We start from the raw sequence: 14,661 nt of genomic DNA on the forward strand, positions 1-14,661 counted from the left end.
ATCCGTGGTAGGCGGGGGCAGAGCAAACTGGGATTGGCGGGGGCAGAGCTTCAGGGGTCAGCAGGGGCAGAGCTTCAGGAGACGGCAGGGTAGAGCATCTGGGGCTGGCGGGGGCAGAGCATCTGGGGTCGGCGGGGGCAGAGTATTCAGGGGTTGGCAGGGGCAGAGCTTCAGGGGTCGGCAGGGGCAGAGCTTCAGGGGTCGGCAGGGGCAGAGCTTCAGGGGTCAGCAGGGGCAGAGCTTCAGGGGTCGGCAGGGGCAGAGCTTCAGGGGTCGGCAGGGGCAGAGCTTCAGGGGTCGGCAGGGGCAGAGCTTCAGGGGTCGGCAGGGGCAGAGCTTCAGGGGTCGGCAGGGGCAGAGCTTCAGGGGTCGGCAGGGGCAGAGCTTCAGGGGTCGGCAGGGGCAGAGCTTCAGGGGTCGGCAGGGGCAGAGCTTTAGGGGTCGGCAGGGGCAGAGCATCTGGGGTAGAATATTAGAGATCTGCTCGTTTTTGGATTGTATCCGGTTTTGGTTCTGGTCCGCCACGGTTCATAAATAAGCCGACCCTATGTGACTCTATTCGGCTCATTCCAATGAACGGGTTATAAATTCTCCTGCTGGTAACAGCTGCCGTATGCCCAAAACGTGTGTGAATGCAGCCTAAGACAGTCCTTTAGGATTTTCCGGCACCTTTACTGGGTCTTTGTAGTAGTCAGAGTAGTGGGAGATGTTTCGGGAGGGGCTGCGGGCTTCCTCTACCAGCTCTCGGGCCCCGGAGTAACCAGATAACAGGCCTCACTTATCCAGAGTACGGAGCAGTCAAGAACCTGGTGACCAAGACGGGTGCACATTGTACTCATCTGGGGATGTGGAGATCAGGATCCAGTCAAGGAAAGTCTTCACCAATAGGATCTGTTGACCCAGAAGATCCTGGACCCCCGGGACGGCCCCACTCGGGATCTGTAAACCTGATACAGGTCATCCAGAAGGTTTGGGACCTGTCCTGGTGCTGCATTAAAGGGGAAGCTATATTTAAGGGACAACCTGTGTCCCCGGGAGGAGTGCGGGTCCACACTGGAGAGCGCCGATCATTCCTGTTTCACTGCCCCTTTAATAATAATAACAGTGTTCATACAATACCACCATACGGTGTTCATATAATACCCCCATACAGCGTTCATATAATACCACCATACAGCGCTCATAATACCCCCATACAGTGTTCATATAATACCCCCATACAGTGTTCATATAATACCACCATACAGTGCTCATATAATACCCCCATACAGTGTTCATATAATACCACCATACAGTGTTCATATAATACCACCATACAGTGTTCATATAATACCCCCATACAGTGCTCATATAATATCACCATACAGTGTTCATATAATACCCCCATACAGTGTTCATATAATACCACCATACAGTGCTCATATAATACCACCATACAGTGTTCATATAATACCCCCATACAGTGCTCATATAATATCACCATACAGTGTTCATATAATACCCCCATACAGTGTTCATACAATACCACCATACGGTGTTCATATAATACCCCCATACAGCGTTCATATAATACCACCATACAGCGCTCATAATACCCCCATACAGTGTTCATATAATACCCCCATACAGTGTTCATATAATACCACCATACAGTGCTCATATAATACCCCCATACAGTGTTCATATAATACCACCATACAGTGTTCATATAATACCACCATACAGTGTTCATATAATACCACCATACGGTGTTCATATAATACCCCCATACAGCGTTCATATAATACCACCATACAGCGCTCATAATACCCCCATACAGTGTTCATATAATACCCCCATACAGTGTTCATATAATACCACCATACAGTGCTCATATAATACCCCCATACAGTGTTCATATAATACCACCATACAGTGTTCATATAATACCACCATACAGTGTTCATATAATTCCCCCATACAGTGCTCATATAATATCACCATACAGTGTTCATATAATACCCCCATACAGTGTTCATATAATACCACCATACAGTGCTCATATAATACCCCCATACAGTGTTCATATAATACCACCATACAGTGTTCATATAATACCACCATACAGTGTTCATATAATACCCCCATACAGTGTTCATATAATATCACCATACAGTGTTTATATAATACCCCCATACAGTGTTCATATAATACCACCATACAGTGTTCATATAATACCACCATACAGTGTTCATATAATACCACCATACAGTGTTCATATAATACCCCCATACAGTGTTCATATAATATCACCATACAGTGCTCATATAATACCCCCATACAGTGTTCATATAATACTCCCATACAGTGTTCATATAATACCACCATACAGTGTTCATATAATACCCCCATACAGTGTTCATATAATACCCCCATACAGTGTTCATATAATACCCCCATACAGTGTTCATATAATACCCCCATACAGTGTTCATATAATATCACCATACAGTGCTCGTATAATATCACCATACAGTGTTCATATAATACCACCATACAGTGTTCATATAATACCCCCATACAGTGTTCATATAATACCCCCATACAGTGTTCATATAATATCACCATACGGTGTTCATATAATACCACCATACAGTGCTCGTATAATATCACCATACAGTGTTCATATAATATCACCATACAGTGTTCATATAATATCACCATACAGTGTTCATATAATATCACCATACAGTGCTCATATAATACCCCCATACAGTGTTCATATAATACTCCCATACAGTGTTCATATAATACCACCATACAGTGTTCATATAATACCCCCATACAGTGTTCATATAATACCCCCATACAGTGTTCATATAATACCCCCATACAGTGTTCATATAATACCCCCATACAGTGTTCATATAATATCACCATACAGTGCTCGTATAATATCACCATACAGTGTTCATATAATACCACCATACAGTGTTCATATAATACCCCCATACAGTGTTCATATAATACCCCCATACAGTGTTCATATAATATCACCATACGGTGTTCATATAATACCACCATACAGTGCTCGTATAATATCACCATACAGTGTTCATATAATATCACCATACAGTGTTCATATAATATCCCCATACAGTGTTCATATAATATCACCATACAGTGTTCATATAATACCCCCATACAGTGTTCATATAATATCACCATACAGTGCTCATATAATACCCCCATACAGTGTTCATATAATACCACCATACAGTGTTCATATAATACCACCATACAGTGTTCATATAATATCACCATACAGTGTTCATATATCACCATACAGTGTTCATATAATACCCCCATACAGTGTTCATATAATACCCCCATACAGTGTTCATATAATACCCCCATACAGTGCTCATATAATACCCCCATACAGTGCTCGTATAATAATTAATATCAGCATACAGTGTTCATATAATACCCCCATACAGTGTTCATATAATAGCACCATACAGTGCTCATATAATAGCACCATACAGTGCTCATATAATACCCCCATACAGTGTTCATATAATATCACCATACAGTGTTCATATAATACCCCCATACAGTGTTCATATAATACCCCCATACAGTGCTCGTATAATATCACCATACAGTGTTCATATAATACCCCCATACAGTGCTCGTTTAATATCACCATACAGTGTTCATATAATATCACCATACAGTGTTCATATAATACCACCATACAGTGTTCATATAATATCACCATACAGTGTTCATATAATACCCCCATACAGTGCTCATATAATATCACCATATAGTGTTCATATAATACCCCCATACAGTGTTCATATAATACCCCCATACAGTGCTCATATAATATCACCATACAGTGTTCATATAATACCCCCATACAGTGCTCATATAATATCACCATACAGTGTTCATATAATACCCCCATACAGTGCTCATATAATATCACCATACAGTGTTCATATAATACCCCCATACAGTGCTCATATAATATCACCATACAGTGTTCATATAATACCACCATACAGTGCTCGTATAATATCACCATACAGTGTTCATATAATACCCCCATACAGTGTTCATATAATACCCCCATACAGTGTTCATATAATACCCCCATACAGTGCTCGTATAATATCACCATACAGTGTTCATATAATATCACCACACAGTGCTCGTATAATATCACCATACAGTGTTCATATAATACCCCCATACAGTGCTCGTATAATATCACCATACAGTGTTCATATCATACCCCCATACAGTGCTCGTTTAATATCACCATACAGTGTTCATATAATACCACCATACAGTGCTCGTATAATATCACCATACAGTGTTCATATAATACCCCCATACAGTGTTCATATAATATCACCATACAGTGTTCATATAATACCCCCATACAGTGCTCGTATAATATCACCATACAGTGTTCATATAATATCACCATACAGTGTTCATATAATATCACCATACAGTGCTCGTATAATATCACCATACAGTGTTCATATAATACCACCATACAGTGTTCATATAATATCACCATACAGTGTTCATATAATATCACCATACAGTGTTCATATAATACCCCCATACAGTGCTCGTATAATATCGACATACAGTGTTCATATAATAACACTATACAATGTTCATATATTACCACCATACAGTGCTCGTATAATACCACTATACAATGTTCATATAATACCACCATACAGTGCTCGTATAATACCCCCATACAGTGTTCATATAATATCACCATACAGTGCTCGTATAATACCATTATACCACTATACAATGTTCATATAACAGCAACACAATGTGATCATACAATACCAACATAAAGTGCTTGCATAATGCCACCATGCAGTGCTCATGTAATACTACCATATAGTGCTTATACAATACTGTTGTACAGTGTTAATATAATATGGTCTACAGTGTTAATACAATACCACCATACAGTGCTTGTAAAATCCCATCATACAGGGCCATATAATACCTCATATAAAACCTCCATACAGTGCTCATATTATAACATCAGCCACCATACAATGCATACAAACCATCATATAGTGCATAAAAACACCATAAAGGCTAATAAAATACTAATACCAAGTACCAAGTTCCTACCACCATACAATGCTCAAATAATAACATCATATAGTACTTAGTGCTCATATAATATGACCATAGTACTCATAAACACCACTATACAGTACTAATCTAAAACAACCATAAGTGGCTAATAAAATACCACTAAAGAGTGCTCATATAAAGCCACCATACAATACCCTCATAAAATGCTCATATAATACATGTATACATTGCACATATAATACCATCAAACAGTGCACACATAAATATCACTGTACAGTGCCCATGTAATACCACCATACAGTGCTCATATGACACAACTATACAGTGCCCATGTAATAACACCATCCCATCATACAGTCATACAGCACTCATATAATACAGTCATACAGTGCCAATGTAATACCACCATTAAGCGCCCATACAATAACTTCATACAGTGCTCATATATTTCCACCAATTTCCACTCATACAGAGCTCATGTATTTCCACCAAACACCAAACACCATACCACCATACAATGACACATATAATACCACCATACAATGACACATATAATACCACCATACAATGACACATATAATACCACCATACAATGACACATATAATACCACCATACAATGACATATATAATACCACCAATGACACATATAATACTCCTACATAATGAAACATATACCACCATACAATGACATGTAATACCACCATACAATGACACATATAATACTCCCATACAATGACACATGTAATACTCCCATACAATGACACATATAATACCACCATACAAAGACACATGTAATACCACCATACAATGACACATATAATACTCCCATACAATGACACATATAATACCACCATACAATGACACATGTAATACCACCATACAATGACACATGTAATACCACCATACAATGACACATATAATACTCCCATACAATGACACATATAATACCACCATACAATGACACATATAATACTCCCATACAATGACACATATAATACTCCCATACAATGACACATGTAATACCACCATACAATGACGCATATAATACTCCCATACAATGACACATATAATACCACCATACAATGAAACATATAATACTCCCATACAATGACACATATAATACTCCCATACAATGACACATATAATACTCCCATACAATGACACATATAATACTCCCATACAATGACACATATAATACCACCATACAATGACACATATAATACTCCCATACAATGACACATATAATACTCCCATACAATGACACATATAATACTCCCATACAATGACACATATAATACTCCCATACAATGACACATATAATACTCCCATTCAATGACACATATAATACCACCATACAATGACACATATAATACTCCCATACAATGACACATAAAATACTCCCATACAATGACACATATAATACTCCCATTCAATGACACATATAATACCACCATACAATGACACATAATACTCCCATACAATGACACATAAAATACTCCCATACAATGACACATATAATACTCCCATATAATGATACATATAATCCTCCCATACAATGACACATATAATCCTCCCATACAATGACACATATAATACTCCCATTCAATGACACATATAATACCACCATACAATGACATATATAATTCTCCCATACAATGACACATATAATACTCCCATTCAATGACACATATAATACCACCATACTATGACACATATAATACCACCATACAATGACACATATAATACCACCATACAATGACACATATAATACTCCCATACAATGACACATATAATACTCCCATACAATGACATATAATACCACCATACAATGACACATATAATACTCCCATACAATGACACATATAATACTCCCATACAATGACACATATAATACCACCATACAATGACACATATAATACCACCATACAATGACACATACAATACCACCATACAATGACACATATAATACTCCCATACAATGACACATATAATACTCCCATATAATGACACATATAATACCACCATACAATGACACATGTAATACCACCATACAATGACACATATAATAATCCCATACAATGACACATATAATACTCCCATACAATGACATATAATACCACCATACAATGACACATATAATAATCCCATACAATGACACATATAATACTCCCATATAATGACACATATAATACTCCCATATAATGACACATATAATACCACCATACAATGACACATATAATACCACCATACAATGACACATATAATACTCCCATACAATGACACATATAATACTCCCATACAATGACACATATAATACCACCATACAATGACACATATAATACTCCCATATAATGACACATATAATACCACCATACAATGACACATATAATACTCCCATATAATGATACATATAATCCTACCATACAATGACACATATAATCCTCCCATACAATGACACATATAATACTCCCATTCAATGACACATATAATACCACCATACAATGACACATATAATACCACCATACAATGACACATATAATACCACCATACAATGACACATATAATACCACCATACAATGACACATATACCACCATACAATGACATATATAATACCACCAATGACACATATAATACTCCTACATAATGAAACATATACCACCATACAATGACATGTAATACCACCATACAATGACACATATAATACTCCCATACAATGACATATAATACCACCATACAATGACACATATAATACTCCCATACAATGACACATATAATACTCCCATACAATGACACATATAATACTCCCATATAATGACACATATAACACCACCATACAATGACACATATAATACCACCATACAATGACACATATAATACTCCCATATAATGTCACATATAATACTCCCATACAATGACACATATAATACTCCCATATAATGACACATATAATACTCCCATACAATGACACATATAATACTCCCATACAATGACACATATAATACTCCCATATAATGACACATGTAATACTCCCATACAATGACACATATAATACCACCATACAAAGACACATGTAATACCACCATACAATGACACATATAATACTCCCATACAATGACACATATAATACCACCATACAATGACACATGTAATACCACCATACAATGACACATGTAATACCACCATACAATGACACATATAATACTCCCATACAATGACACATATAATACCACCATACAATGACACATATAATACTCCCATACAATGACACATATAATACTCCCATACAATGACACATGTAATACCACCATACAATGACGCATATAATACTCCCATACAATGACACATATAATACCACCATACAATGAAACATATAATACTCCCATACAATGACACATATAATACTCCCATACAATGACACATATAATACTCCCATACAATGACACATATAATACTCCCATACAATGACACATATAATACCACCATACAATGACACATATAATACTCCCATACAATGACACATATAATACTCCCATACAATGACACATATAATACTCCCATACAATGACACATATAATACTCCCATACAATGACACATATAATACTCCCATTCAATGACACATATAATACCACCATACAATGACACATATAATACTCCCATACAATGACACATAAAATACTCCCATACAATGACACATATAATACTCCCATTCAATGACACATATAATACCACCATACAATGACACATAATACTCCCATACAATGACACATAAAATACTCCCATACAATGACACATATAATACTCCCATATAATGATACATATAATCCTCCCATACAATGACACATATAATCCTCCCATACAATGACACATATAATACTCCCATTCAATGACACATATAATACCACCATACAATGACATATATAATCCTCCCATACAATGACACATATAATACTCCCATTCAATGACACATATAATACCACCATACTATGACACATATAATACCACCATACAATGACACATATAATACCACCATACAATGACACATATAATACTCCCATACAATGACACATATAATACTCCAATACAATGACATATAATACCACCATACAATGACACATATAATACTCCCATACAATGACACATATAATACTCCCATACAATGACACATATAATACCACCATACAATGACACATATAATACCACCATACAATGACACATACAATACCACCATACAATGACACATATAATACTCCCATACAATGACACATATAATACTCCCATATAATGACACATATAATACCACCATACAATGACACATGTAATACCACCATACAATGACACATATAATAATCCCATACAATGACACATATAATACTCCCATACAATGACATATAATACCACCATACAATGACACATATAATAATCCCATACAATGACACATATAATACTCCCATATAATGACACATATAATACTCCCATATAATGACACATATAATACCACCATACAATGACACATATAATACCACCATACAATGACACATATAATACTCCCATACAATGACACATATAATACTCCCATACAATGACACATATAATACCACCATACAATGACACATATAATACTCCCATATAATGACACATATAATACCACCATACAATGACACATATAATACTCCCATATAATGATACATATAATCCTACCATACAATGACACATATAATCCTCCCATACAATGACACATATAATACTCCCATTCAATGACACATATAATACCACCATACAATGACACATATAATACCACCATACAATGACACATATAATACCACCATACAATGACACATATAATACCACCATACAATGACACATATACCACCATACAATGACATATATAATACCACCAATGACACATATAATACTCCTACATAATGAAACATATACCACCATACAATGACATGTAATACCACCATACAATGACACATATAATACTCCCATACAATGACATATAATACCACCATACAATGACACATATAATACTCCCATACAATGACACATATAATACTCCCATACAATGACACATATAATACTCCCATATAATGACACATATAACACCACCATACAATGACACATATAATACCACCATACAATGACACATATAATACTCCCATATAATGTCACATATAATACTCCCATATAATGACACATATAATACTCCCATACAATGACACATATAATACTCCCATACAATGACACATATAATACTCCCATACAATGACACATATAATACTCCCATATAATGACACATATAATACTCCCATACAATGACACATATAATACTCCCATACAATGACACATATAATACTCCCATATAATGACACATATAATACTCCCATACAATGACACATATAATAATCCCATACAATGACACATATAATACTCCCATATAATGACACATATAATACTCCCATACAATGACACATATAATACCACCATACAATGACACATATAATACCACCATACAATGACACATATAATACTCCCATATAATGACACATATAATGACACATAGCTCATATTTGGTAACATAATAACATAGCTGTACATTATCTTCATAATCCTGTTATATAAAGATAATTATGATCCACGGTAGTTACAGGCCTCATCTGTGGCGCCCCCTTCAGAAGGTCATCCACTAGCAGGGTAGACCGTTGTGGGGGGCTGCTGCTCCTTGGAGCCCCCCCATAATAACACCTTGTAACATTGTAATCCCACTGTATGACGTGCAGTGACCGCAGCGCACCTTGTTTCAGTAAACTGGCCCGGTATCGCCCCTCTAGGGTACAGTTCCAGCGTTCAAAATGGAATTGATACTCGCATTCCTGGGCGCTCATACTGATGGCCTCCATGAGGGTCTCCGCCACACCGGGGTCTCGCCGACACATTCGGCGCTGCTTCTTCTCGAGCTTCAGGCGGTCACAGATCTTGTAATGGGCTTTTTCTGCAGCTCCCTCCGTTTCTGAGGTCAGAGGAAGAATTGTCAATGGCTCGTTCCCGGTTAGCCTGAAAAAAAAGAGAAGAATTATGTTATAGAGGGTTGAACGATAAAAAGTAGCGCACGATACACCACAAGCCCACCCGTACTGCAGACCATCTCCAAAGCCCGAGATTAAAAAAACAAAACAGCACAAACTATCACCATGAAGCACCAGAAGAAACATACGCTTACGCTGTTCAGACGTCTAGGGACATATTGGAAATACAACTTTAAAGTAATTCTACTGCCACAGTACAGTAATAACATGTACTGTAAATAATCACCATGGACTTGAAAGATAAGTAAAATCACTAAACACTGATAAATGGGCAAGTAAAAAAGTCAGGATGGAAAAATCAGACAAGTTATATGAGCAAATTCAATTATTCAGAAATTACTATACAAGTACAAGAATATAACTACTATAATACTGCTCCTATATACAAGAATATAACTACTATAATACTGCTCCTATATACAAGAATATAACTACTATAATACTGCTCCTATATACAAGAATATAACTACTATAATACTGCTCCTATATACAAGAATATAACTACTATAATACTGCCTCCTATATACAAGAATATAACTACTATAATACTGCTCCTATATACAAGAATATAACTACTATAATACTGCCCCTATATACAAGAATATAACTACTATAATACTGCTCCTATATACAAGAATATAACTACTATAATACTGCTCCTATATACAAGAATATAATTACTATAATACTGCTCCTATATACAAGGATATAACTACTATAATACTGCTCCTATATACAAGAATATAACTACTATAATACTGCTCCTATATACAAGAATATAACTACTATACTACTGCTCCTATATACAAGAATATAACTACTATAATACTGCTCCTATATACAAGAATATAACTACTATAATACTGCCTCCTAGCTGTGAGGTTGTGTGTCTGTGGTTCTCCTCATGTCTGGAGCAAGCCCAGGGCGGGGCCACCCTGGGCGGGGAAGCTCCCCAAGCAAGGCCCAGGCTTCTCGGCCTACACTGGATGAAAACTCCAATGCTCTTTCTGATATGGAGGTAAATCCTAAAGTGGATTTTCCACAAAGAAGTCCTCAGCATGGAAGCACTGCAAGTGCAAAGAAAGAAAGTACAGACATGGATGTGAGTAAAGTAAAGAAAGAAGCAGCAAGTGTATGTGAGTGTGATATTATACAGTCGGCCGGCCAAGGCTCTCAGCTTGGTGAACAACCAAGAGACTCCAAGAAAGAAACCTCTGTAAGAGACCCAGAGTCTGCTATTCCAGGCCATGTTGGTGCACAGGAGCTGGGGCAGAGTGGATCATATGGAGGTGCACAGGAGCTGGGGCAGAGTGGATCACATGATGGTGCACAGGAGCTGAGGCAGAGTGGATCACAGGCAGCAGGTGTGCAGCTCCACTCTCCAGCACAGAGACACAGGAGGACATCACTGGAGAGACAAACACTGCAAGAGAACCTGCAGAAACAAGATGTGGTCTCCAGCATGACCCGCTCAGGCCGCACCAGATCCCAGGCCAGAGACCTTGATACAGCTGCTCATGGGTCTGATACATTCAAGGAGCCTCAGAGACTGCCCAAACCCCAACAACAGGGCAAAGAGACCGCCCGGGCACCAGAGCTACAGCTGGCGGAGGAGATCCCTGCTCTGGTGAGGAGGATGGAGGAGCTCAAGCACCTGAAGGGTATGCTGCACATGCAGATTGACTCAGTGTATATGCTAAAGGCTGCAAATCCCCAGTATAAGACTCTACATGATAAGAGACTGTACACACTCAGCATTGAGCTCGCAGATATTGTAAAGGAGATGGACTGTATACTGGTAAAGATGGGGCCACTGGCAGAGACGTATAAGAACCAGGAACGATTCTCCAACTACAGGCTGAACTTTGAAGCAGACTCCAAACCTGATATAGAACCGGACATCACCCCGGAGGAGCCCCAGCAAGGGACAAGACCCCTCATACAGCCGGCACGGTTCTCTTTCCAGGATGGGGACATATGCAAGTATGGCGAGGAACAACAGCCACAGGAACCTGCAGCTGGGCCTGAGCAGGAGCAGAGACCAACAGAGGCACCACAAGTCCCAGAAGTCCCAGTACATCAGCAGGACATTGGACTTTTACCAGTGTATGAAGGTGATGGGGTGATGGAGCAGAGCACTAATGTTGGGGCACGGACTGGGGGTGTGGATTGTGATAATGTTGGGGCACGGACTGGGGGTGCGGACTGTGATGTTCCTGAGGGGTCGGTGGCTGGAGGGGGTGCACAATCTGTGTGGGGTGTTGTGTCTGATGATGATATAGAGGTGGATGGGACAGGTGTTATTGTACAAAATACTGTGCAGGATTTCCCCCCTTTACCCACAAGCACAGCAAATGTGGCAGGGCCCCCTAGAGTAGACCCCAACCCTGTAAGACAGGACGCAGGTACCCGCCAGGTTCCTCCTAGAAATGCCTGGAGCCGTGGTGCTCCATCCTTCACCTCCAGCGCCAATTACACTGGCCAGGCATTTAAAAGGAGGAATGTTGTGCGATTCCGGCACAGAGGTGCCAAGGAGGACCTTCCGGATAGGAGGTTTGTGGTGAGGGAGCTCCTGTGCCACCAGATGGGGTTTGTGCCAGCGGACATCTTGGCAGTAATAAACCTTCCAGATAGACAGGGCTATGATGTCAGCTTTAAGCTCATGTCTAATCTGGATAGGTTCTGGTCCAACTTCCCCAGATTCAGAGACAAGGATGGATGGAGTAAATTCAGTTTTATTCCCATATCCAAGCCAGATACCGTCATCATAAACATCATCTTCTGGAATGAAGCTGTTCCTCCCCAGGACATTGTGGTGTGGCTCCGCAGACATTGTGACCTGGTGTCTGATCTCACCAAGAACAGAGATGATGACGGTATCTGGACTGGAGGGTGGAAGGTCCTGGTGAAGCTGCGCCAACATGGGAACATCACACAACATCTGCCCAACTCCTTCTTCATTGGGAGGGAAAAGGGCGTTTGTTTCTACCCTGGTCAGCCCAGAAAGTGCTTTAAATGTGGTAAACCTGGCCATCTGGCAAATACATGTACAGTGGTAAAATGTAATCTATGTGGGGAAACTGGTCACCTAAGTGCTGACTGCCAGAACATCAGGTGCAATCTCTGTGGTGAGATCGGTCACCCTCACCGGGACTGTCCCAATGCCTGGCACAACATCTGCCGGGAGCTTCCTGATGAGGACCTTGTGGCGGGGGCAGAGGCTGTAGAGGAGGAGATTTTGATATCTGGGTCTATATTAACAAGACAGGAGGTCCAGCCAGACTTGGGTAACACCGCACCAACACCTCAGCAGTTAGAAAACACACAAGGTGGAATGGAGGTTGTCCCACAGGACCAGCAGCAACCGGGGGTATCCTCTTCTGTATCCCCATCTGCATCTGAGGAAAGTAAGGCCCAGAAAATTAAAAGAAGGAAAAAA

At 39.0% G+C, this 14,661-nt stretch overlaps 1 protein-coding gene across 4 annotated transcripts in view; it reads right to left on the reverse strand.

Moving 5' to 3' along the window:
• WNT9A (Wnt family member 9A) overlaps window positions 1-14,661 on the reverse strand; it is a 190,365-nt gene that overhangs the window by 34,687 nt on the left and 141,017 nt on the right. For all 4 annotated transcript variants that reach the window (XM_056518703.1, XM_056518701.1, XM_056518702.1 and 1 more), the window contains one exon: window positions 10,931-11,190. In XM_056518703.1, the coding sequence (XP_056374678.1) occupies window positions 10,931-11,190 (260 nt within the window). The remainder of the gene's footprint in view (window positions 1-10,930; window positions 11,191-14,661) is intronic.

Source organism: Hyla sarda, chromosome 5 (genome assembly GCF_029499605.1).
Source record: "Hyla sarda isolate aHylSar1 chromosome 5, aHylSar1.hap1, whole genome shotgun sequence".
NCBI lineage: Eukaryota > Metazoa > Chordata > Amphibia > Anura > Hylidae > Hyla > Hyla sarda.